At 40.5% G+C, this 25,973-nt stretch overlaps 1 protein-coding gene across 10 annotated transcripts in view; it reads right to left on the bottom strand.

Annotated features, from left to right (window-relative positions):
- Window positions 1-25,973, bottom strand: part of KALRN (kalirin RhoGEF kinase) — a 495,524-nt gene that overhangs the window by 175,190 nt on the left and 294,361 nt on the right. For all 10 annotated transcript variants that reach the window (XM_082764116.1, XM_082764119.1, XM_082764117.1 and 7 more), the window contains 2 exons: window positions 17,628-17,797; window positions 11,478-11,652 (listed from right to left, as the gene is read on the bottom strand). In XM_082764116.1, the coding sequence (XP_082620242.1) occupies window positions 11,478-11,652; window positions 17,628-17,797 (345 nt within the window). The remainder of the gene's footprint in view (window positions 1-11,477; window positions 11,653-17,627; window positions 17,798-25,973) is intronic.

Genomic DNA, 25,973 nt, shown 5'->3' on the forward strand with positions numbered 1-25,973 from the left:
TATATTAAAAGTTATATATTAATATAATGCATTGTGAACAGTATCTACATGTTGTTCACAGAAAATGCATCATGACACCTAACATTTTATTATGAAATTGGTGAGTTAGCCCCCACAGCATTGACTGCAGTTGTCTCAGTCTGTGCTTTCAGGGACTTTGTCTTTTTAAGGGTCTTTCTGCTAGCTGGAGTGGGAACAGGCCCTGTATAAACTTCCTTCTGTGAATCTCAAAGATTTCATACTGGGGAACGAATATAAATAATAATCCCAGGGCAGTGGTCACAGACTGACAGAGTTCAAGAAGCATTTGGACAATGCTTTCAGACATTGGGTCTGATTTTTGGGTGGTCCTGTGCAGACCCAGGAGTCGGAACTTGATGATCCTCGTCAGTCCCTTCCAACTCGGGATCTTCTACAATTCTATGAACACATTTTTACAGATGGTGAAAGCACAGCACAGACACATCACACTCGAGGGCTGGGTGAATCACCAGGAGCATCACAGGCAGGACCCAGTTCTTGCCAAAGACCAATGTTACCTGCCAATAGCTCATGGGAACAGGCAAAATCTTCTGTTGCTCTCTCTGCTTCCTAATTTAAACAGGCAGACTGATGATTCTAGCAGTCCATTTACTATACCATTTACATTTTAGCTCACAAGTAGCCAACCAATATCACAGTCCTGCTCTGGTTTTGCCTGTACAATGAATGCAAGCTTTAACCCCACTCAAACAGCCCAGCCTCCCTTCAAATTCGACTCTGCTACTAAAAGATGGAACGTGCTAGCGACAATGAACTGGGGAAGTGGGACAAGGGGAATGGGAATTAAATCACACACGTAGGCTAGTACTGTGCAGCATATAATTGTTTAAAGTATTTCAGAACTATTAAATATATGCCTGAATTCACATTCATTGGTCAGCTCTTCATAGCTAGAGCCAGGAGAGCTAAAAATAGGTATCTAAATTCACACTTGAGCATGTTATCATGTAGTGAGAGGTTCTCTGTTTCTCACTAAAAGCACTCTTCAGTGCCTGTGTGCAGTGAGATGTTTAGCTTCCCAAGTAGCCAGGATTCGAAATTTTCCACTTGGTTTTCCTTTTCAGAAAGCATAACATTAAATCCAACACAGGCACTAGAAGGGAACCCAAAAGGACCGGCTTTCAGCCCCTCTCACATTAGTATGGATGGGAGCTTTGCATTAGATGGGAAAACATAAGCACAATTTCTAGGCTCTTGTTTGAGAGAAGCAAAAAAGCAGATCTACTCAACCGAGAACCTGGGATCTCAGCTGCAGGGTGGAAGGCAGAGTGTGAACATTCCGAGGAGCTTCTATTTTTCTTCAGCTTTTTCCATCACCCATTTCACTCAATTACCTTTAAATAACAACTATCTCTACAGTCTCTTTGGCCCCATTCCTGATTCCAACAGCCTCTGATTCATTTATATGTTTTAGCTGGGGTCCCTGGACTGTGGAGGCTTCTTGGCAGATTTAACAGCTATGGAGGAATGGTTGGAGTAGATGCTGGAGAAGGGTTTTACTAGATACATTTACTTTAGAGAAAGATCCTTGGCTAACTGCAATCAGAACTGATGTAGCCTTGACCTTGTTTTAAAGTAAAAAATGGAATGAATTTAGAGTAAGCACAGGTTCCTACAGTCATGACAATAACACAGTTCAATGCAAAGCCCCTTCTGCTTGTAGGATTTAGTAGTGATATAAACAAACCAAAGGATTTTTTATTTTATTTTAACGAGGTATTAAAAATATTGTCTGTTCAAATTCATTGCACTAAGCATAAGGCTGCTAAAACAATCACTTGAAATTTTGCAGGGGCTTGCAAAGTACTTCCCAATTCCCTGCAAGCATTCCCATGTATATGCACTCAGGAAGATGTCTAAAAGCATTTGTAAGTGACTGCAATACAAAACATTAAAACAGTCAAGGAACATGTTACAATAGTTTGCTCTTGCAGCCATGCTACAACATGGGGATTCCGATCAATCTCTTTTCATCCTGCTTATGTCTCTGGACATCATCTCCAGTACAGGAAAATACAAATCTTTTGGAGGGTTGGACTGCCAGGGAAGTTGAGGATGGACTTATGAACGAATCAACAGATAGTCCCACATCTTCAAGTAGGCTGGGATCCAGCACTACTACATGAGTGCCTGGCTAAGCCTCTCTGCTGTGATGCCATTTCTCTTAGCAACTTTTCCATTTGCAGGAGAAGGGACACTGAGCAGCACTGATTTTATCATTAAATCCACTACAGTTTCCACTCATGCACAGGAAAAGGGCTGTTCCTGACTGCACTGGCTTTTGTCCCTGAGCATCCAAGACAGGTGAACAGCAGAGAGGCATCTACAGGCACTCAGGAGAGGAATTGCTTCCCAGGCAACCCATGCTCCTGACGCTCACGTCAGCAGCCATCTCTCACCAGGCTCCTAGCACAGAAGGAGCTCCACGTGGGTATCTATGTGTTCTGCTATCCACTGCAAGGCACAGAGGGATTCATGCTCCGTTATCCACATTCCCCAGTTCAAATCACTAGTTGCAAGTGGAGGAAAGGAGGCAGGTCAGGCAGAACACAAGCTGGTAAACTCCTCAGGCTGCAAAGCCAGACCAGGTGCTCTATGTTGTGTTGTCAGGGCCATGAGCTGGAGCTGTGTCTGTGCCTGTGAGGCTCTGGATGGTCAGTCAGGTCCAGCAAGGTTCCTTAGTTCAGCCACAGGCAGCAGGGAAGAGGAACGAAGGAGGGGAGCTGTCTCTGAGTGGGAGCTGAGGAAGCAGTGCTAATTATCCCATGTGGTGGGTTAGGGGAGGAGAGGAAGGAGTCAGACACAGAGAGAGGTGGAACATCACCAAGCTCCTCTGGCGACGTGTGTGCACAGGAAGGTTGGGTACATTGCTCTGAGTAACTGAGACAAGCAGATGGCTAGAAGGGAATCTAAAGCACACGGAGGCAAAGAAGCAATAGCAGAGCTGTGATAACAACCCAGGTTTCCTGACTCCCAATCTGGTGCCCTATCCCAGAGACTGTGCTGCTTGGCATATCTCATTAAGACACTTCCTTTTCTGTCTGTACAGCCAATGCCTCAAAATCCCAGCAGTTTCTGTATTTCATACTGGACCATTTGGAAATGGTCCCAGAGTCTGAGTGCCTAGCTAGATTGACTTGGGTATAGGGAAAATTTATTTTTCTTTAGAAAGAGGCTGTAATTAGGCAGCTCTGTTAACTACAGATGTATATTTTTCAAGCCTAAAAAAGGACCTTGGATGCTTTCACAGAATAGGTCAGACATTGACATCTATGGTGAAACTTGGGACTACACAAGATGAAACTACTTGAACTGTGTGTGGCAAGGGCCAATTACACTGAGCCTATGTCAGGGACTGTCTCATAACAGGGACTGCCTCATAACTTCTTGTGAACTGTGGTAAGAGCCAATTACACTGAGCCTATGTCAGGGACTGTCTCATAAATGAGGCTCACTTGGCCATGAACTTGTTTAATTCCCTTTTGACCCAGAAGAATGGCTGATTAGAGTTTGTTCTGTTCATCTATTGGATTTTCGGTGGGAAGAACTGATGGCACTTCTTATGTTTATTCATTTTCCTTCACAGTGTTTGTGATTCTAAATAGACCTTAGCATCCTTCACATGCCCTGAAAGAAGAAGAGTGCTGCCACGAGAGAAGCCCTGAGCTCTGCTTTGTTCTGCTATGGCATGAGAGAGAAATTGTACCAAAGCAGGAGGGTCATGAGAGCAGCAACAGTGGCAGTGCACAGGCCTGCATTAGCAAAAGTGGCAGGCACTCCAAAGCACTCACACTGCTCAAAGGAAAGCTAGATGCATACCTCACTGTCAGCCACTCTCCAACTGACTCTGGAAGGAGCCACATTCCTTTTCCTTGCAGGTCATATAAGGTTGGTGGCCAAGAAACAGGTCCGAAGCAATAAAAGGAGGTCAAATGACCCCAGAGTGTAAATGAGAGAGAAAGACACAACAAAGCTATATATTGAAAATGAGCATGGAAAGTATGATCCTTTTTTCTTCTTCTGAAACAGATTCTCCTGCTGTCATGATCATGGGAGAAGAAATGATGCAGGTAGAGAACCCAAGCTAGCATTAAATGAGCTACCTGAGATATCCACCTGACAGCAGCAGGGACAGCCCAGGAGTTCACTTCAGCACGTGACCAAATACTGGGTTCGTGCTGAACTCCACTATCACAAGACCATAACAGATACACAGAGTACATCAGCCAGGTCTGTGTTTTGTGCAGACACAGCAACCACAGTCTAGACCACATATTTTTTAGGCAGGCATCCTAATAAAGCAGCAACTTAATATACCCAAATTCCTATTGCTGCAAAACTGCTGCTTTTGCTGCTTCCTGGATTTACCATGTTGCAACGCCAGCAGATAACATGACTGTGGGGAGAGAGACATGTTCATCTTCAACCCTGGAGAGAGAGAGGAGAGGCACAGAGAGGTAGTGGGCAGGTCAAAAGTAATAGCACTAATACCAACAGAAACAGTCCTGCCATCTCACTCCTGTAGTGCAGTTGTTTGTGGATTAGGCCAAAGAGCCTATTCAAGCTAAAGCAGCTGCTGCACAGGCAATTGTATATCTGCAATGGTTTCATATCTAAATCCTATCTGTTTTTTGATGCCACTGCTGAAATTTTCTATAAAATGGTGCTGCTGAGCCTTGAATGCTGCTTGGTTGGCCCAAATTCAGTGTTTGACACCTAAAGTCTTCTTGTTTAATGCCAGCCAGAAAAAAAATGTTTGCCAATTGAAGAAGGTGGAGAGGAAAATGAAGAATCAAGCAAGAGAAAATAAATGTTATATGGTGAATGAATCATATAGGAGCTGATATTTTGAAGTATGGGCTAGAGAATGGGCATATGAGGAGGAGGAAAAAGAAAGTTCTACCCTGGGAGCAGCCACTATCAACAAACAGAGAGTGGGCTTGTGAGAGGGATCTGGAAAAGAGTAAAGACAATTGGGAAGAATAAGCAAATGTAGGAGGTAGGTTGCAAGAGAAAGGATGGTGGAGGTAGGAGGAGGAGCAAAGGTGAGGAGTGTGGGTAGAGTACAGGGATGAGGCAGGATGGGAAGAATAGTCACACAGGCACAGGGCAGAGCTCAGAATCAAGGAAAGGGAGTATCTACCTCTCTTCAAGAATATGAAGAGGGGGTGGATGAGATGGGAGGTCAGATGTGATCTAGGGAGGAATAAAAAAAAAAAAAAAAAGATCATTCTGACTCCTGGATGCTAAGGGAATGTCTATGAGTGAAGAAAGAAAGGGATTATAACAGAGTAGGGGAAACCAGATCTCCAGGGCACATACTTTTATTATTATTTTTATGTTTTAACCAGATGTGCCAGGGGCAGCAGCACTCAGCTCTGGTTTGGAATTCAGAGGACGCTGGAAGAGCAGAAGACTGGACGTGACCCTATAAGCGGATCTATGAGCAGGCTAAAACTGCAGGTATATGGTCGGAGATGTAGGTAGGAAAGGGTGAATGAAACTGTCACTTCTACAAACCACGTATGCAGAAAGTTTGCCGTTCCTTCTTCTCAGGTCTTGGTTTGGACTGACGTTGTGCAGTGTGACAATGCTGTCACCCATTCCTTTTGACATGTGGCAGAGAAACAATACTGGCTTAGTAGGGACCTGAGCTATTGAAATGTGAAAAGGCTGTCGCAGTGATGATTCCGCTCCAGTGCCTCTGGCTCCTGAGTCCCAAAAATATCAAGAGAAACAATAGAATTGAACTCTAAAGACAAGGTACCCAAGAGAGACTCATGCCTTGCTTTCCTTAAAATGAAGTGATGTGCAGTTTGAAACCCATGCATGTGAAAAAGAAAAACAAACAAACAAACAACAAAACAAACAACAACAACAAACACCTAAGTATGGGGCATTATAAGATTCCAGCAACTCTTATGTCTTATAAAGAAGCTCACATCTGAGTGTCAGCTATAAGTCAGTGGGGGGTTATAAAGCATCTTGTACCTCCAAGCAGGCAGCTATTTCACTTGAAAGATCCTGCTAATGTTATAAACCTGGAATGGGAAACTCAAGTAAGTTGTAAATAACAGTGAATCAAACTACTGTCTGCAAGCTGGCTTCTGCTCCCTTCTACAGGAATGGGTGGGAAGAGCCAAAAGAATCAGCAAATGAAATCAAGGCTGAACAATTTAATTAGCAAGTGAAATGGAAAATTGGATAACCAGCAGGTGAAGATTTTAGTGATTGTGGTACTTTTTGAAAGATAACAGTATACAAGATGCAATTTATATTGTACAGCAGGGACCCCATAATCCCTTCCAGGACTATGTCTTTGCATAGAAAGTACACTGCTCTAAGACTACAGTGGACTGGCTTTGCCTAGCACTGCACAGAACCATGTGTATTGCAGGAAACAACAACACACACACTGTACAAAAGATATAAAGAAAACATATGCAGAAAGATGTGGTCTATGCTCTGGATGGTATTCATTGTGGTAGGGGTTGCAATTCTGAGTATTTTACCATTCATTTCTTATGCAATTACCCAGCATTTTACTAAATATTAACATCCACCCAAATAATGGTTAATAAGCCTTTAAGTGACTATTTTTGAAGCACAAGTTGAAGAATACTTGACAGATTTTAGTGAAGCTATATCTCTGGGATACTACTGTGTTTCATACATATAATTTGCTCAGTGTGGTGCCAGCGCTGCCGCTGATGCCTGCCAGCTATTGTCCCCAGGGTCTTATACCCTACTTCCTCATAGTGGATCAACTACTCCATTCACATTGCATGAAATCTCCTGAGTTACTTGGTTGGCTGCATGAACTCAGTCATAGCATGCATCACACAGAAAGCCCCACCATATAATCCTAATGATCCCATCTTGTCTTGGAATGTGCAATGACTTGGTAAAGGAATAAAACATATCAGGCATCAAAGTTAGACACGTTTCCTAAATAAAGAATGGGTTGTCACTTTATGGTTTTAAAACCTAAGGCAGAAAAACCTCCCACTGGGATAGCTAGGCTCTCTCATATTTCTGTTATGCTGGTTTCCAGGTGTCGTCATCGCTTGGATTTCATACTTTACCCCAAGAACCTACAGTGTAAATATCAGTCAATATAATGAGATTAAGGCAAAAAAATAAAAGGCAGCACATGCTATGTGCCTCTGGGTTCACATCCAAATTCATATCTGCCAAACCTGCCTTGACTCAAATACAACACAAAAGCTGCCTAGGCAACTCACAAGTCCTTAGAAGTCCTAAACGAAGACAGCTGCTCTGCCCTACCGACAAAAAAGGCAGGTGGCTTCTCTTTACATAAAATACTCTTCCTGAAGACAAAATGAGACAATAGTTGGCAGATTCCACTGAAGCACAGAGAAGGTTAATGATGCCTAAGTAGATGGAAGTGAGTGTTGCTCATGAAGTACCATTAATTCTGAAGTTTGTCTGGACTCCAAACCTCTGTCGGGAAGAAAAGATCATAGAAAAGTCCAAAAACCACAACAGCTATGAAGTGGATGGGTACAGTGCAAGTCCAGAAAGAAGTGCCAGAGGAAAGGGTTACGTGGTCCATGGCATGGACTTCAATATCTGGGAAGAACAATAAAACATGAAAGTTTCCAAAAAAGAAATTGCAGTCAGACACTTTCTAAATATAAAAAATAAAGGTCAAATAGTCCATGGCCATTTGTGAGCTTGAAAAATTCCCTAATACGTTCAGTTTGCAGTATCAATTAGAAAAGGGAGAGAGAGAGAGGTTAGTAGGGAAAGGCAATGAAAGAAAACATGTTTGGTACCAAAACTGGATGGAAAAAGACTACACAGGATGCAACTATTCTCTGAGATTGAGTTATAATATGAAACCTTCCCCAAAACTTTTGGGAGGAGATGGGTTCCCACAATTGCATATCTGGCTTTCATTAAAGAGAGGAAAGGTTTTCTTCTGAGCAGTTCTGAGGGAAGGATCCTCATCACATGGGCTTCCTAGGAACTCAAGAACCTGACAATTGAGGCTGAGAACACAGACACCCGTAGAAAGAGTGGGAAACACAACACTTAACAAGACAGAAGCAGCAAAGAGAACAAAGAGCATTCAAATTTGGGAGATGGAGACAAAAAAAAATGAGATGGCTGGAACAGAAACACCAGGCCACTGTTTTGCTATCAGACCAAGATCTGCTGGCTAATTTTTGGAAATCCAGTAAAACTTCCATTTGGAAACCCATGTCAATCAAGTGCTTTTGTTGTGAAAGCACAGGTGCCTTACAACCTATGTACCAAATTGCTCTGCACAGAGCAGCTTCAGGGTTCTCAAGGAAACTTTTGCCTGTGCAACCTGGTCCCCTTGGAGCAAACCTGCCCTAGCAGCACTGCCCTTGCGCGCTGCCAGCCAGCTCTTCTTGCTCGCTTCCTTCTCTGGGGAGGTAATGTGCATGATGTTCTTAGACAAGGGGGCTGGAAGATCCTGTGTCAACCTCTAACTTCCTCAGCTGCTCTACTTAAAACAGGATGCTGATGACTGAGATTTCCAGCATGCTGAGAAGAGCTTCTGCTACAACAGCACTGTGCCTTGGGCCCACTTTTGTAGATGATTTGCAGGAAGGAGAGAGATTTAACATGGATGCAGCAGGTAGAGGGGTTTTGTTAGGGATATGTTCAACATGGCGCCGCTCTTTGGACAGATGGAAGGGGGCTTATCTAGGCTAGAGGAGGAGAAATTCATTTGAGAATCATACTGGTACACATTGGTTCCCTATGAACCAATAGAACCATAGATTCTTAATCTATGCTGGATCTGGGCTATTATGGAAAATTACAACCTAAATACATTACCAGCCATAGCCCAAGCTACTCATCTTTAGTTAAAAAAAAAAAAAAAAAAAAAAAAAAAAAAAGATATTTAATTTCTCAATTTAAATTTCATCATCTTTTTCCCTTACAAGCTTAGAATAGCTAACCATCAGAAATACTACATGCTTTTTAATTATGGGGATGAAAACATCTTTTTGTTTCTTAAAAATGGTGTGAGATAATGGTGTTAATGTTGATAAGTTTCCTACTGACTTGTAATCTTTATTATACGGCTGAGGCAACTGACTGCAATCTAGTTTCTAAAGATCTTTATTGTGTCACTTTGAGCTAATTCAGCTGTTGTTTGAAATGCACAGCATAAATTTATCAATTAATATAGTATTTCAAATTACTTTTCTTTTTATTAATCAGACTTTTTTTCTTGTTTGAGCGCTAAACGTACTTATAAAATTTAAGATACTGACATGGATATGATAACTTTTACTCTGTGTTCAGTTATAAATTAAATGTAGTAATTATTTTAAAATAAAAATATTTTCCCCTGAAAGAGAGAGCTTTATAAATAAAAATCATATGCCCATAAACTCCCTATGAAATGTGTTCTCATATTTCCTTGTAATGTTAATCCTGCAGAGGGAATTCAGATGTTCTGATGATAAAAAAGTAGCAAATCTACACTGACAACTAAGTGATGATTTTCTTTAAAGTCCTTTCTAACTAATCTGATTTGAGAAGACTGAAGTACATTTCCAATTTTAAATATCTTAATGTATCACAGACAGTCTAAATGTTATCTCTGAATACACCGAAGTAGGATTCATGCTGAAACAAAACAGAGGGATCCATGCAGCATTCCCACCTCTGGCACAACATACAGAGTGGGCCAGGACAACCCACATCATTTGATGCCTCAGTTGTCCCATCAATAAAGCAATCTATAATGGTAAAGGTCTTTGTGATCTTTGGTTGGGTGACAATGTAAGAAGGAAAAGAATTTGAAAACAGAGGTTTGGTTTTTAACCTGCCTGGAATTTGCAGTGAAATACAGACAGGCTGAGATCTTAATGAATGACCCAAGCAGGTTCAAAATATACTGCCAACAGATATATTTGGGTGTCCAGAAGCACATACTATTATTCATGTTTTGCTTCATTTTTGAAAACACAGGTGCCATTTATAGGTAGGTACACATATATTTATTCACTTATAATTCCTATCTTTAGAGTCCAAGCCTTAATTACCGTTCACCACACCACTGTATCAAAATACCTTCCACATAAGTTCAGCAGATAGCACAGTTATTGCAGGCTCCTGAGCTGGGAATGTAGTAGTCTTAGGGCAGCACTGCTCACACAGCAATGCTATCCAATCTGAAGTGTACATATTTATACATATACGCACATACTCACAGGGAATACTGCCTCCCAGTATCAGGAAGCCTGTATGTAACTGGTGAGTAAAATAATGTTAATTAATCTAATTGACATTAATAACAAGCACTGTAGAATAGCTTTCAGTACAATACCTAACTTACCAGTCACAGCAAGAAAGCTCAGATACTCTTCACTGATTTCTATCTCTTGCATCCAATTAAAAAACATATACAAACCCCTGTTCCTAGCCTTTCATTCTACTGTAATTCATCATGCCATGTTTCAAAATACACATAAACTGTAACCCAGCATACTAAAGCTCCCAATTAATTATCAGTACCCACCTTGAGATTGCTGATAGATTTACAAATGATATCAGGAATATCTCATCATAAAACACTTAAAGTGCTGCATGACCTGAACAAGGACCAGTGGGATATAGTAGGAGGAACACATCCCAGGAAGGACATGTGTGCTGCTACATGGCTGTCATGGATTTTGTGTGCAAGTTAATTTACATGTTGTTCTTTTTGCACCACGTCCTATCAGAATTACAGCAAGCAGTTAATGAGATTGCCTAGTCTCTTTAAAGTTACTCTGTCCAAGAATACCTCAATTATTAATGCTTTGATGAGTTTTCCTTCCAGTGCTTTTGATTTCAAAATAGCAGTAAAAAAAAGGCAAACTGAAAGACCTTTTTAAACAGGCACATGAAAATTACTTAAAAGCTTCTTCTACTATTCCCCCCTCTCCCCAGTAAATAAATAATAAAAAAAATCCACTGTGATGCTCAAAGTCCAGCTTTTAATTATCCTCTCCCTTCATAGATATATATATTTTTTTTCTCAGAGGTTTAAAGATGATCACACGTCTGTTTGCATGCATCTATGTTTGTATTGGAAGAGACAGACCTCACTGCCAAGTGATGGAGAACTTGCAAACCCTGACTAGTGCCAATAAAGCACTGTAACAGTGCTTTACACCTTACACAGCTTCTCCCTGGAGCAGGCAGATTCTCAGCATACAGCCAGCTGAGCAAACACGAAGCTATTTCACTGCATTTAAGCAGTACATCCTAAAGCATATTTTTACCTTCAAGAAGCCAAATTTAAAATGTGGTTTTATCACTCTTTCCCGCTGGACAGCTGAGCGCAGTCAAGCAGCTGGGGATGTTTCCTAACACAGTACCTTTACACACACCCCTTTCCCCCTGCTCTACCTTCCTCAGGTCGTGCAGCCAGCTCTTACCTCGATGGTGTACTGTTCAAAAATCCGGAGCTGAAGAAAAATATCTAGCTTAATCTTCCTCTCATGGAAGAGCTCTTCCATCTGTACCTGGGCCTCGTCGAGCTGCTGAAGTACAGATTCGATGTGGCTGATGGAGCTATTGTGTGGAGTCTTATTGTTGGAAACCGCTGAGTCCCTGTGGCAAGGCAGAGAGCATGGTTAAAGCTGAGATTCAAGGCAGGCAAAAGAGCAAGAACTACACGTTTGTGATTCTGCGAGCTGCTGAGAAGCAAGCCCAAGCACAAAGGGCTGAGGGAAGGTGTGTGCAGCACTCATTGCTGCTACTCGCTGAAATCCTGCAGCTCCTGAGCTTGGCACCAAGTTTGAACAAGGGGATCATCCTTTCTTGTGCTGTGACACTGTGACCTTACATGTTTGTGAGGGGTTAGAGGGGCAGAGAGGGGAGAGAATGGCACATCAATCTCAATAGCTCTCTTAAGGAGTCTGGCTGGCAATCCTGGCCAGACCTACACACTGACCTGCTCCAGCCTCTGTTCACACTGCCCAGGGGCACCAAGCTCAGAGCTGCTATTTAGCCACCTTATTGTTTAGCCACCTGGGCTTTTACAAGTTAATTTTGAGCATTTTCTGTAGTATAGATTAATTGAATCAGAATTACCAGCATTTTTGACTAGGGAACAGGGATGCTTTGATTTCCTCCGCATTTCTTAGTAACGCAACAGTCTCAGAACACAGTGCAAAACCTCCACTGAAGGAAAACACCTTTCAAACATTGTAAGATGGTGTCATCCACTTGTCTTTTCACCAGAGTAAGTGAAATGAGATGTTCCTGGGAGGGGTCAGGCACTGCTCCATCTGTGCTCCCCACATACAGGGAACAAAAGGGAGCAAACCCTTTAACTGGTATGGGTACCAAGGGGAAGTTTGCTGTACCTGAAATAGATCTTAGCATGGACATAGGAAAGTCCTCACATTTTCTTTTCTATTTGTGCTCTCTCATATATTAATGAGCTCACCTACAGTCTGTTATGTCTTCAGTAAATTTAAGCGTATGCTTTATAGATAAAGGGCCTTTTCAGGCACAATGAGCTGAAAACTTACTCTTGAATGTACCATGAAACATCCCCTGACATTAACAAGAACCAGAAAGTAAAGTCTGAAGCCATAATTAAATGCTTGGCTTTGGTACTTCAGCAAAAACAAGATTTAGATGCAGTGATTTTCTCTGTCCAACCTGCTTAAAGTCATGTGTTAGCAGCTGCATTGTTTGGGTATTTAAAGCAAACCAACTGAAACCCCTATCAGATACCCTGCGCAGTGTAACCAGATGGCATGGGTAAAACAGCAGGTTTTACCATCAGTATTTCCTACCAACCTCTAGTTCTGCTTTGGAGAAGGTGGTGGTGGTGGCGGGACAATCACAAATCCAATGGCATACACTGGACTACTGGTTTATCAAACTCCCACGTGTGCAGGGAACTGGCTGACAAAATGGGAGGACAAGGACAATATCAGGTAACACTGCCAGGTCACCACATTGTCCCACAGGGACCAAAAGCAGCTGGGAGCCCTTCTTCTGGCCAGCTAACCTGGGCTGCCAAGTAAATGTGTCCATGGAGTCTTCCCACTGAGGAACAGTGCTAGTGTTTCCAATTTTTTAGGTTTCTATTTCCTTTTTCTGTGTTGAATTTTCCTTCCATAAACATCTAGCAAAGTATAGGTAGTTTTCTGTGGAATTTGTCTGAAATGTTTGTACTTTGCTCTTTGCACATTATCATCAAGTAGGGTCAGATCAAAACAACACACAGTCAACTTAAATGTTAATTGAACACTGTCAGCAAGTGTAATTGAGGTAAAAAGTACAACCTTTTACAGACGTTTTAAATTGAAACTAGGCACTGACACAGTCATTTTAGGCAAGTTTAAAACACACCTTTGAGGTTCCAAGGCAACAAAAACCATGTTACTCTGATTTCATTATATGTCTCGAAGGAAAAAAAAACAACACATTTTCCTGAACATATGAAGACTAAGAATACAGTTAAAAATACAGAATACTATTAAGTGCTTAGTAACTTGCTCTGTGGATGTGTTTCTCTGCTTTTCCCTCAAATACTTTCTGTTTGACACAATGAAGAGATGATTCTGTTCAACAATCATCTGAATCCTGATGAATGCTGGAATGAGATGATCCACCATTATTCTGAGCATATACTACCAACTTCCTTTGCCAATAAGAAAATATTACACCAATATTACTCTCTTCAGCTGGCAGTTTCTGCCCCATTCTGTAAATCTTGCGTTTTTCACCCTCTTGGTGACTACAGGGTCTCTCTTTGCCTAGACATTAGCTGTACAGAGAAAGGATGAACGAAGATATAACAAGGTGAGATTTGAAACCACAGCTTAATGTGACGCCACATTCAGTCAAGTTCTGCTTCCTTCAGTCAGCACCTGTCTTCTATAAAAGAACAAGAAATAAGTCTTCATTTAAATGCAGGATTATTACTATTCATATATTACCTAAATGACTGAATGAATTATTCAAGAGTGGTAGATCTCACATGGGATCTAAAGGCACATTTGGTTTTAGAAATTCCTTTTCATTAAATATTTCACTCTTCAAATCAAGCCACACTTGCATTTCAGTGGCTGATGCAATCTAAACATTTAGCTGTAGTAATGTTATTTTTTCATAGTCTCCTCAGATGAGGCCTTCAGATCCCTATATAGGCTGTTTTGAGAAAGATCTCTATCTGGAAAAAGAAATTTTTGAGACTGGATGCTTCTACCACTAGATTTCTTGTTTGTCAGATGATGAGAAATTCTGGGTAAAAATTCATAAAAGATTCCTAGTATTCTTTGAATGGACATGAATCAGAGTTTACAATGCAGGGAAATTACTGAAAAAAATATAAAATAGACTTTGGGGAACATATAATAAGGCTTCGTTCACTGCTGTTGAGCTTGCTTAGAATGAACCTTGTACTCCTGAAATCACTTTAAGCACCTGAACTGGTTGAATGCTTAGTGAAACTTACTGATTATCAAAAGCTCATATGTTGAACTACTGCAAAAAAAAAAAAGCAAGATTCATGACTCTAACTGCCTTATTTTTGGCCCTATCATTCCTGCTCTTTCACATCTCACTGGAGCAAGTCATTGTTTTGACTTCCATAGATGTGCAAAAATATTGCCCCCAGTAGTGCTCCTGGAAACGCAGTTCAAAAGATCTCCTTTGTGTTGATTGCAGGGAACAATGCTCACCTCAGGACAATACTGATAACAAAGACTAAAAAAAAAGTGGTTTCAGTGCTAGCCATGATATGTACAATGTTTTAAGCCAGGTCTGTTTTGTTCCTGATGGGCATGGTCTCCTGATTCAAAGCATCACTAAAGGCTCCGATGATCTTCTGCGAAGTGTGTTCCCAGGCATGGTACTTCACTGGTTTGGACAGCTGAGATTTTCCTGTGCTAGCTGAAGGAGACAGTGTGCTATTACACAAATGGTCTTCTCTAAATGAATATCTGTGCTCTCAGAGATAAGGACAAGAAATGGAAACTTTTTCAAGGCCCCATTAGTTTTATTCATTTTAACATGTTTGGTAAGAGCAGTGTATTTCATTTTCTTCAGCGTTGTAGCACTTGCAGTCTTCAGCCATTCTTCACAGTAGGTACTAGGTGACCCACACTGTGAAATGCAATGCTGTGTTAAGGAAAGATTGCAGCAATTCCATTTTTTCCTCCATTCCTTTATCTCTGTATTCTTTACTTTTGTCATCAGCCACAAAAGATGTTCAAGTGGGCACACACACACACAGGTGGTTTCATGGTTTTCTTATGCAGTTCTTCTTCACTTTTTGAAAGAGTCCAGGATCACATTACAGGCTTTGCAGTTAGCCATAGCTCAAAACTGATACTGGAATCAGAGGTCATCGTGACAGTTCAGCTTTGCAAATCACTGTGTGTGCTCAGGGTTGCTTTATTTCAGACAACATTTGTGTGCTTCTCTCTGTGTTTGGCCTTAACTTCACCAGAAGTAGGGGATTACTTCACATAAAGATGCTCACCCTATACCACCTTGCTCACTGCCCAGAACACAAGCCAGATCCCAAAATATGATTTCTTGGTTAAATACAACTGTCTCAAAATCTGTCTTGGCATTTCACAAATGTTTAAGTGTGACACCAGTCCTAAAAAAAGTCTCAAACCTGAGGCCACCATTTAAAAACCGACAAAGTTTACATTAAAAAAAGCTGAACTCCCACATTTCCAGTTCACTTCTTTGCCAGCATGACCTTGTAGCCACTACAAGAAACTTTCTCCAATAACTGCTGTTCATACTGGTGCTCTGCTGACTTCTCTGCTCCAAATATTGCCCTGGCCTCTGTACAACTCCACATTCTGCCTTCCTGCTGACTCAGGTGCAGGCAAAAACCTTTAGGCCAATCCCACAGCCTGCACCAGGACTACTTCTAGTAGTCCACCTGATGGCCTTATACAGGGACCCTTCCAGGGTCTTCTCTCTCTTTGGGTGTTCATGATGGTATACCAACAGGTGGGGTAGCAAGAAAAAAATGTTTTAGTAAAAAAATTCACCATCTTTCTCATGGTCTCATAGATATCCCCTAAATTTAGCAAAATGTTTCTTTGCACAATGGGAAACTGCCACACAGACCTTTGGCTGACCTGGTAGGGGCAGCCATATGCATGTTCTTGCCTATAGCCCCCTCCATCTGGCAGCATACAAACCAAGCGAAGCATGTTTCCTTCCTAATTATCAGCAAAGATGCATGGATGGATGGAGCCTAGCTCTTTCTTTCCCTGATCCCTTCTTCCCAACTCTGGTCTCAGCAAACAATACCACTTGGGTTCCGTGTTCTCCATGATGCAGGTAAGCCTCATTCACCAAGAAGAGGCATTTATACAGTCTGTCTCTCCTTGTGGCTGCCTACAACTGAATGACAATCAAAACCTAGAAAAGACTTTCAAATCTACTTTTTTTTTTTTTTTTCTTTTTTTTTTTTTTTTCCCCAAACCAGTGGAGAAGACTCCACATCCAGGGTGATAAGAGAAAGTATAGAGGAAAGCTCAGCATGTGGCTGTAGTAGAAGACCTAGAACCCCTGCAGGGTTCTACCACGGTGCTTCATTACTACCTTGCAATAGGCACCTTTGGCTCTTCCTATGCAAGAACTGAAGACATCAGACTCAAAAAACTCAGGCTGGGGAGGACAACATAAGACCTGTACCACTTGGATATTACATATGTAGAAAGAATATTCACACTATATACAGGTAGATGAGGGAAATATGTAACAATATAAATAAAAATAAATAAAGAAATGTCTCAAGAACAAGGGACTCAATGGTCTTGGTTTTGAACTCAGTAACATCTCTAGAAGGCAGGAAAAATCCACTGCTGTCAATGACGTTAAAGGTATAGAAAATTGCTGTAAGTAAAAACAAGTGAGAAAGCTCTCAGAACTAAAACTCTGGGGTAAGCTTACTGTGTGCTCTGCAGATATTAGTTGTTACACTTACAGACTGAGAAAGAAAAAAATATAAATCCAAACACCCAACTTCTCTGAGCCAGTCACTTTGTGTATTTCAAATCAGATAAAATGAGTTTTAATTCATAATGCAAATAGAGTTGGCAGCACAGGACCCTTCTTGACAGTAAGAATAAACAGCTCATGGACAAAGATAAATAGAAGGGTGCTGCATGCAAAATAAAAGAACAAAGATTGTTAGATATGCATGTTTTACTATGAGGAATACACTTCTCTTACACCAGGAGTAACCACATAAATCACAAGGCCTCAGCTCACAACCATTTAACAATCTTCTATAAATACCAACTAAAAATATTCACCTGAAACGCATTTGTTTCAATTCACTTCACTGTGCCTATAAATAATCTCCCTGTCAAACAGCAACCCATGCTGATCCACAGACTACTCTAATCAGTCCACATAAATCACTCACTGCAATTTCAATATATTACTCAAAGAAACTGAAGAATAATAAATAAGCAAGGAATGAATAAACTCTCCCCATTAATCCTAAACTTACACTTCCCCATTTATGCACACCTAAACCACAGCAAAGACCAGATTTCTCAACACCTGTCCACCAGGTGGATGCTTACCTGAGCTGTTGGATTAGATCTTCCCCTTCTTTAATAACATTGAGGGTTGCATCCAAGGTGGCTGTTTGCTGCTGCTGAAACTGCTTGATGAGCTCCTGAACCGCATCCACGGAGTCAGCACAGACATCCTCTAAGAGCTCCTTCTGCAGATCTTCCATCCATGTCCACAGCTGGGAAGGAGGGGAGGGAAATATAAATCAGAGAGGGATTGAGATTTAACCCTTTTGCTCTCTAATTCCAGATCAGAAAGCATTAACTAGGGCTGCATATTTCACAGGAAAACTGACCTGAAGTTTTTAAAGACAAAAAGACACTGGTTATTCAATACTGGTTGGTGCAATCCCATTTTAAGCTACAAAGTAAAATAAATATAGTATCAGATAATATTTTTTTTTCCAAAACTAATGTGTGTTTCAGTCTAATATATGACAACAACTAGCCTAATGATATTCTTCCTATTAATTCTTTAACACAAGTAATGAATTACAATGTCTTATAGCTGTGATAACTTAGCCCTTTCAGGAGCTGTGTGCCATCAGCTCCTATTAATTTCACATGCTGCTGAAGCCTGTTAAAGGACTGAGACCTAAAATATTTGTTATGTGTGTATAGTACTGACTGAAGTCTAGCTGTAGTTGCTCAGCTATGCCTTCCCAGGCAGAAGGTTTTGTGTTCTGCTTTCTCTCTCTCTCTTTTTTTTTTTTTTTTTTTTTTTTCTCCCCTAAATGTACCTCAGCCTTTTGGAAATCCCAGAAATAGGAAACAGCAATCTCACCAATCTATCTCACACACATCCATTCATTCTAAACAGTCTTGACTACCAATTTCAAAACAACAACAACAACAAAATCATTTGAGTAAGTGCTCAGATGAGAATTTCCAGCCAGCTGTTCAGCAGATATCTGGACAGTGGCAGCAAGCCCCAGCCTCTCCTGGCTGTAAAGCCTCAGAACGAACAGAGGTTTCCCCTTTAAGCTTTCTCTGAAAAGTGAGTGTAAAATTGCACCAACCGAGCAGGCAATCTGCCAGCAAATCCTAATGACTCCGCCAGAGAGACTATTTTCTGTGCCATGCCTGCCCCATTAACCCACATTCTGCTGGTCTATCCCACGAGGTAGCAGGATGCACCACGCTGCACCACTGCCCTGGGGAATGTCAAAGGATGCTGTGCTGCCAGCCCAGGGAGCTGCAAAGCAATTTGTCTCACAGGGAGCTGGAAGTACACGTGAAGCAGATGACAGACGCTGTGTGGGGGCGGCAAGAGAGCTGGTAAAAACGTCTCTGTTCAGAACGAGACGCACTGGATCCCCATCCTACAGGATTTCTTCTGCGATTGTGAATTCTGCCTGTCCTTGTACAGCGAGAGGAATAGAGAGATGCTCTAAGTGCCAGCTGATAGAGCTTTTCACAGTTAGGATCCAAACCTAAGGCTGCCATCCCAAACTAAAACAAAACAATCCAAACCAGAACTTGTCCCAGCATGTCTGGTGATATCAGAGAAGAAAAAGCCCAGTTCTCTATGCCCTATCCTCACCTCTGCTTCTGACTCCTTGCTTGATAGGCTACAAGCCACTCATACATTTTAAAATATCTGCTTAATTTGAAGGCTTCTCATTAAGCTTTTCAGAGTCAGCTTTGAATATTTAGGGTGAACCCTTCTGTTTATTCATAAGTAGCATAATCATAATTCCTACTCTACTACTGGCCTAAAATGGAATGTGTCTGCTCCATTTATTTATATATTTTCACTTTCACAGAGGAAAGACATGATATAAAAAGGCAAATATTAATACAAGAAAAATATAATTAAGTAGTTAGCCTCATAATATAGAAGAAATAATGAGAACATATTTAAAGAAGCAAGCAGAGAACTTTTCCATTTGTGGCCTGAGTTCCGGGTACTGAACTCTGAGAAGCCACTGTAAAGGAAAATGTGTTTGTGCCTTTATCTATGAGTCACATTCAGAATCATCCTGGTTTTGAGCTGATCCCTGCTCCCGCTGAAACAGCAGGGACAGCTGGACTATAACAGGCAAGGACCATTTGGGGGGAAATATTATTTTCTCTGCTTATCAGATCTTCAAGTCACAGAGCACTTTGTAAATATAGAAGAGAAAAATGGTCATGCATATAAATCATTCTTCTGTTTTGAATTGGGAAAGCCAGTATATTTTTAATTTCTTGCTGCTTTTTTTTTTTTTTTTTTTTTTTTTTTCCCACTTCTTAAGATAACAAAAAAAAGCTCAGGGAATTTCGTTTACAAAAATGAAAGTGAAATAAATAACTTGCTTTATTGGTAGCAATCTTCCATTTTCCTGAAATTATCACATTAGAAAGGGCAGGGAATAAAATTTCCAACCCCCCCACTGGGACTTCAGAGGAAACTCCATTTTCAAAAGTGTCTCCAGAACCAATCTGTCAGCAGCAGCCAAAAGGATTTGGACTTTTAAGATCCTACATCATGTTTTGAGTATGCTTCTACCTCAAAGCAGTTTTGAAATACTTAATAAACTGCACTGTACTCACCTGGAACAGAAACACTTGTGAATTTCAGAGAGCACTCAGATATATGAACTCACATTAACTTCAGATGTTCCCATAAATGACCTCTGATTGTAAGGATTTGCATAATAAAAGCTATCAGAATCTAGGTCATCCTTGACTCAGAGGCCTCTAATCCTTTAGACTCCACCAATCCCTGGGAAATCCTAATACAAAGAATCAGTCAATATTAATAAGATTAGGAAGATCTTTCAGGAACAATTTACAATAGGAACTGGATTCAAAAACCTCCTACGTTATGTGCTACAACTGATGGCACCTGAAATAAATTACCACCAAGCCCCATTTGTGAATGCCACAGAAACGAGAAGATGAACTCCATGTCACCACAGCACCAAAGTCAGATGAGCTGTTAATCATGAAACAGAAATCACATCCTGGCTTGTTCGTGTTTGTCACAACTCAGAAAATCAGTCCCTATTAAGGCTTGATGTTTAATTCTAATGCAACTATTCAACTACTTTTAAAAATCCTCACTATTAAAACGCCAAATCATCAGACACTTTGTGAATTTCCTAATTCAAGCTGTGACACTCTCTTAAACAGCTAGCTAGCTCAGACTGAATGCACACTTTCAAATTTTTGTTGAAATTTGATATATTACACAGGCCAGCTTTTATATCATATTTGCAGAATCCAACTCTTTTCTCTTTTATTCTTTGCATGAGCAGCATTTGTGAGCACCTGTCCCATTCCCATACATGTTCCAAACTACTGCTAATCTACCACCAATCCGTAAAGGATGTGTGTGTGGGGGGGGTAGCTGCAGACATTTCAAATACTAGCACAGTATCTACACATCCAGCTGCAGTGACTCTGTTTCACAGTGATGCACATGTCCAGAATACATTCTCTCTACATTGCATTGCTTAACACATTCTAATCCAAATATATAAAATCCTGCAAAATAATGAAGAAAAACACAAAAATATTGTTTTTCAAATTGATCTGTGCTTTGGTACAGCTAACTGGATGTGGAAAGACTGATGCATTAGTGGCAAAACCTGAATTAATTCTATCAGAAAGAGCCAGCCGCAAATCAAACTCAAGGAAACAAAGTCTACAAGCTTTATAACTGTTGATTGCACTGAAGTCTAAAGCAAATATCTAGCCCTAAAATGATCATGCTGCTCCATAGAGGCTCCAGAATTGAGACTTTATTTACCAAGGTAACCATGGCTTTCAACAAGAAAAACACTTCTCTTCTTATTACTAGGCCAGTGGAAAAGAAGAATGAAAGCCACCTCTTCTGGGGGAGCATCTGGCACCTCTCTAATGCACTGTAACAACTTCTCTGTCTTTCTTGGCTATAAAACACAGGCAGTTTCTCTCCATCCAGGAGACAATACTGCTCTCTATTCTCAGCTATTTTATCTGATGCAATACCCTTCATTTTACTCAAGTACTTAATGAGACCACTTACCGGAGGTTTGAAGGACATCTGTGCCTGTCACCTAGAAATTAATGCTTCTGACTTAGAGTAAGGGACCATTTAAAAAAAATAAATCTGAAACCTAGAGAGATTGCTGAGAAAATCTTGCCTTCATGTTTGGAATAAATATTAAACACCCAGTGTTTGTACACTGCGATGTGCAAATGTCACTGATGAGTTTTAACCCCCGCCTCCAAAACATTTTAAAAACATTGAGTAATGAGACCAGGGAAAAGCAAAGAAACAGTCAGTTCAATCCATGAGAATAACCACTGTACATTTTTTCATTCAAAACAAGGGTATTAATGGAAACAAGCAACTTTCCAGGGTATATCATCTACTCCTTTACAGCGTCAGCAAAGTGCCATGTGTTGCAGTGAATGCCACAAGAGGATTTGCATTCCAACTCAATAAAGTGAATGTCCATCACAGAAACCAAGGCTAAAGCAGAACTGAGAAGAATTCAGTGATATATGGGATTCCTCTTTTCCCACCTGACTTGCATTGCACACAGAAGTGTGCAGAGAACCAAGAGCATGCTGAGAAAAATAAAACAGATTTGTTCCAAAGAGAGATGTCCATCCATGCAATTTCCCCCTCCTTCTAAACCAGGCTTATACAAACCCATTCTGAGCAGTAAAACATCTAGCTATTTTACCATACACAGAAGGAGGTCCCATAAACCCTAGGAGGGGAGATAGATTTGGGAAACAGATTCTGTTTCAGGTTAATTTATGGCAGGACTTCAGCATGTGTATATGTTCATGTACCTGTTGTGAATCTGTTTTCACTGTGTGAAAAATTATAAATTTTTAAATTTATAATTTTTACATTTTTAAATTTATAATTTTATTTTTTATTAAAAATTATAAATTTTTAAATTTATAATTTTTTTTTCTGCCTTGATTTCTCTCCACCAACATGGTGAAGAAAACAAAACTTCTCAGCATAACTAATTTCCAACAGCCATTGTTGTTCGCTCTTAGAATGCATCCAGGGCTGTTTAAATTGAAGGAAGTGATGGTTATAAATTAAGAGCATACTTCAACAACACTTTCTAAAGTCACAAAGGCATATTCAAGGTCTGATGGAAATGTCAATGGAAACACATCAAACAATGTATGTAATGATGAGCTGTAACGTGACCGCATACCACCAGTGAAGTGTCACATGATGACAGCATACCTAATAAAATGTGACAAGATAGGATATGACCAGACACTACATGTGATGAAATGCCACAATATGCAACTTCCATGGTAAGATGCAGCTGGTGAGACACCCTGCTGCAAGATGTAATGTCAAATATTACCAAACTGGTTGGGAAGAAATGGTGAGTGGAAAAAAGGGAATGTTCTGTGATAAAAAAATAAAAATCCGATCTCTTCCTAACCTCTTTCTTGCTTTTTCCCTTTTTCTTGCCAATTTCTTGACATTCATCCTTGGTTAGGTTGCATCTGGTGCTTCTGTATGCTAACACGTTTTAATTAGTAACCTTGCCTATGGCAAAAGGATTTGCAATGCCTAAACATCTGATGCTTTTTCCAAGTCCTGCATGGACCAGATTGATACAGCACAAAATAATCCCCTCTCAAGGGAAACGTGATTTGGGTAGTTACACTTCCATCAGGGAGTGTGAGATCCCCAGCCCAAGGTCATGTAAATGTAATTCAGGGCCTATTTGCTCTAGGAGAAGAGTTGGCTTATTACTGAAGAATCAGTTGTAAATGTTCTATGCTTTTGCTACCATCATGAATTGCAAAAACATGTTCACCTTCTAGTATAATTTTAATATGTTACTTGTAATTACAAATCTGGATGTAATTAGCTGCAGTAATTGTACTAAGCAAATCAAATTTCGCACATCTCCATACTGATATATGCTTGGAGAAGTTCTTCCTACATCAAAAGTTTTACTCAGATTTACACCAGTGTAATACAGTACAATTTGTTGCAGGAGGAGCTTTCCATATCTTCAAAATATGCTCTACAAATTCAGCAGTACACTTAAATAAATCCAGGTACTATTAAGTTTTCCTCAAAATTGTTCCCTGACTCTAAACATTTTGTTACTTCTCATATGGGGAGTTGCACTACCTCTTCCCTCTGTGCTTTTTCAATAGATTTGCTGTCTGACTTGCAGTCTTACCCTGATCTGCTGCTTTGAGACCTTTGCGCAACTTTGAGCTCTACAAAGGAATCTAGGAAGCTCAGAAATAAATCACTTTTGACACTTCTGAATCATTCTGAGACTTGCTAAGGATTAAACAAACTTGCGACCTTTCTCTTACCAAACAGTCCTACGGAATCCATCAACTGGAACCACTACACTGACATTAACCATTTTAAACTAGTTTTATAGGCTCTATTGCACATGTACACTTAAGAGGCAACAGAACATGTCTTTTGAGTGATGAGTGAATTATAGGGGTGCTCCTGTAATGCTTTGATGAAGAGTACTCCCTACACAAATTGTCACAGGCACTGGCTGCCCACTCTGTTGCCTTTGTATACAACAACAAAAGCTGCAAGCCCACACACTGGGAATGGGAGAAGCCCACCTTCCTCATTATAAGCCCTTCCTTCCTTATTGTAAGACTAATAAAAGAGTACTTTAAGAGAGCTGGTGCCCCTTATTTAAAAGTGCTTATAAAGCACCCTTCTAGTTGCAGTATGAACCGCTGTTACTTGGAGAGCACGACATACAGGCTGAAGTCCCATCTCCATAACACACAAAACACATGCAAGGGTTTTCTGAAGCTGGTAATATTTGATTCATAGGAAGAAATCAGTCAAAATACCAACAATTGGCCTGAAAAATGTGGCTGTCAATGTACAAATTGAACTGAAGTCTGTAGGAATCCTTTGGTAAGGACATGGGAGAGAAAGACGGAAAGAACTTACCTTCCATGCATCTGCCTCAACTCTGCTGAAGGTTGGACAGTTAATTCTTATTAGCTTGATTCTGTCTCACAACTTTTTTTTTTTTTTTTTTTTTAATTTTTTTTTAAGGAAGATCACAGATGGCAGAATTTTATTCACTAGAGGTCTGGCCACGCTTCAAACTTCTCTGCTCAAGATCTGGATGTGCTACCAGGATATCACAGCTCTCTCCACTCCCAGCTTCTTAATCCTTCACGAAAAAAAATCTTGCTTCTAGACAACAAATCGACAGGGAAGTGGGGCACACTGCACCACCCCAGCTGTCCTCATTCCTCAGCCCTCAGTCTCAGAGCTTTGCTATCATTACAGAAAAGATTTAAACTACCTGCAAAGAAACCACCAAAAAAGCAATGCCTGGTGAATGCTTACCTTTGGGTCAAAGCCACAGGCTGTGCTCTGGAGATGGAAGAGGGTTTTGTTCCTATTTTTTTTTTGCTTCATGGTAATTGATTACTAGTAACTCAGAGTCAACTTTCACATAGCTCACACAAAAGTAATGCTTGTTTTACTAGCAGAGCTCTCTCTGTAGCCCCAGTTACCAGAATCATAATGGTAAGCTAGCAGGTAAAGAAACACATCTGTCTTCTTCAAGGCATCTGCCTTCCAGGCAAAGGGCAGCATACACATACATATATGTTACTGATGCATGCAGTGCTGTCTTTTCCCTTCATCCACATCTCCTGCTGTCTGCCAGCTAAACCACCTCTGATTGGAACATCAGAACCGTTAAAAAACCTAGCACTTGTTTAAAAAAAACAACAGCATTTACTTAATCTCTTGTAAAAGCATTTGCTTCCTCCCCTCCCTTTATTTTGCAAGTTCTCTGTTTACAGTATTCCCTCTGATCAAACTACACTGATTCAGCTCCCAAGAACCACGCTCTTACTTGTAAAAAGCATAAATTTAAAGTTTGATGTTTCACAGTCATGCAGTGAGAGAAGGAGCAGGCATTTTCACAGTCCGCTTTTGTTTGCTGTTTTAGAAATCTCAGCTGGAAATATTAGTCCATTAAAGGAACAAAATTTTAATCTTTTCAACCAGACACGTGGTCTTCATTCACGCCCTGAAAAATGTTGGCATATTAGATGCCCCGTCAGAGCACATTTTAGGCATAGGGAGCCAATTTGAGTCATTTTAGTGTTTTGTGCTTTCACTGTTTTTAGATCTGGCCATAATATGAGAAAAGCAACAAAAGCACTGACCAGGATGGCAGTTCAGGAAAGAAGTGCTTTTGTGGGAACCATGTCCCCAGAATGAGACCTTTTCAGAGCTTCCAGAAGTTGCCAGAAAGTGGAATTGCTGAACTGATTATCCCCTTCATCATAAATCTGTATAATCTGATGGGTGGTTGCTCTGAAATGTCAATATTAACAGTTAAAGTAAAACAACCAATTATTAAGTTCAGTAAC

The sequence above is a fragment of the Aythya marila genome (genome assembly GCF_965140915.1).
Source record: "Aythya marila genome assembly, chromosome: 6".
Classification (NCBI taxonomy): Eukaryota; Metazoa; Chordata; class Aves; order Anseriformes; family Anatidae; genus Aythya; species Aythya marila.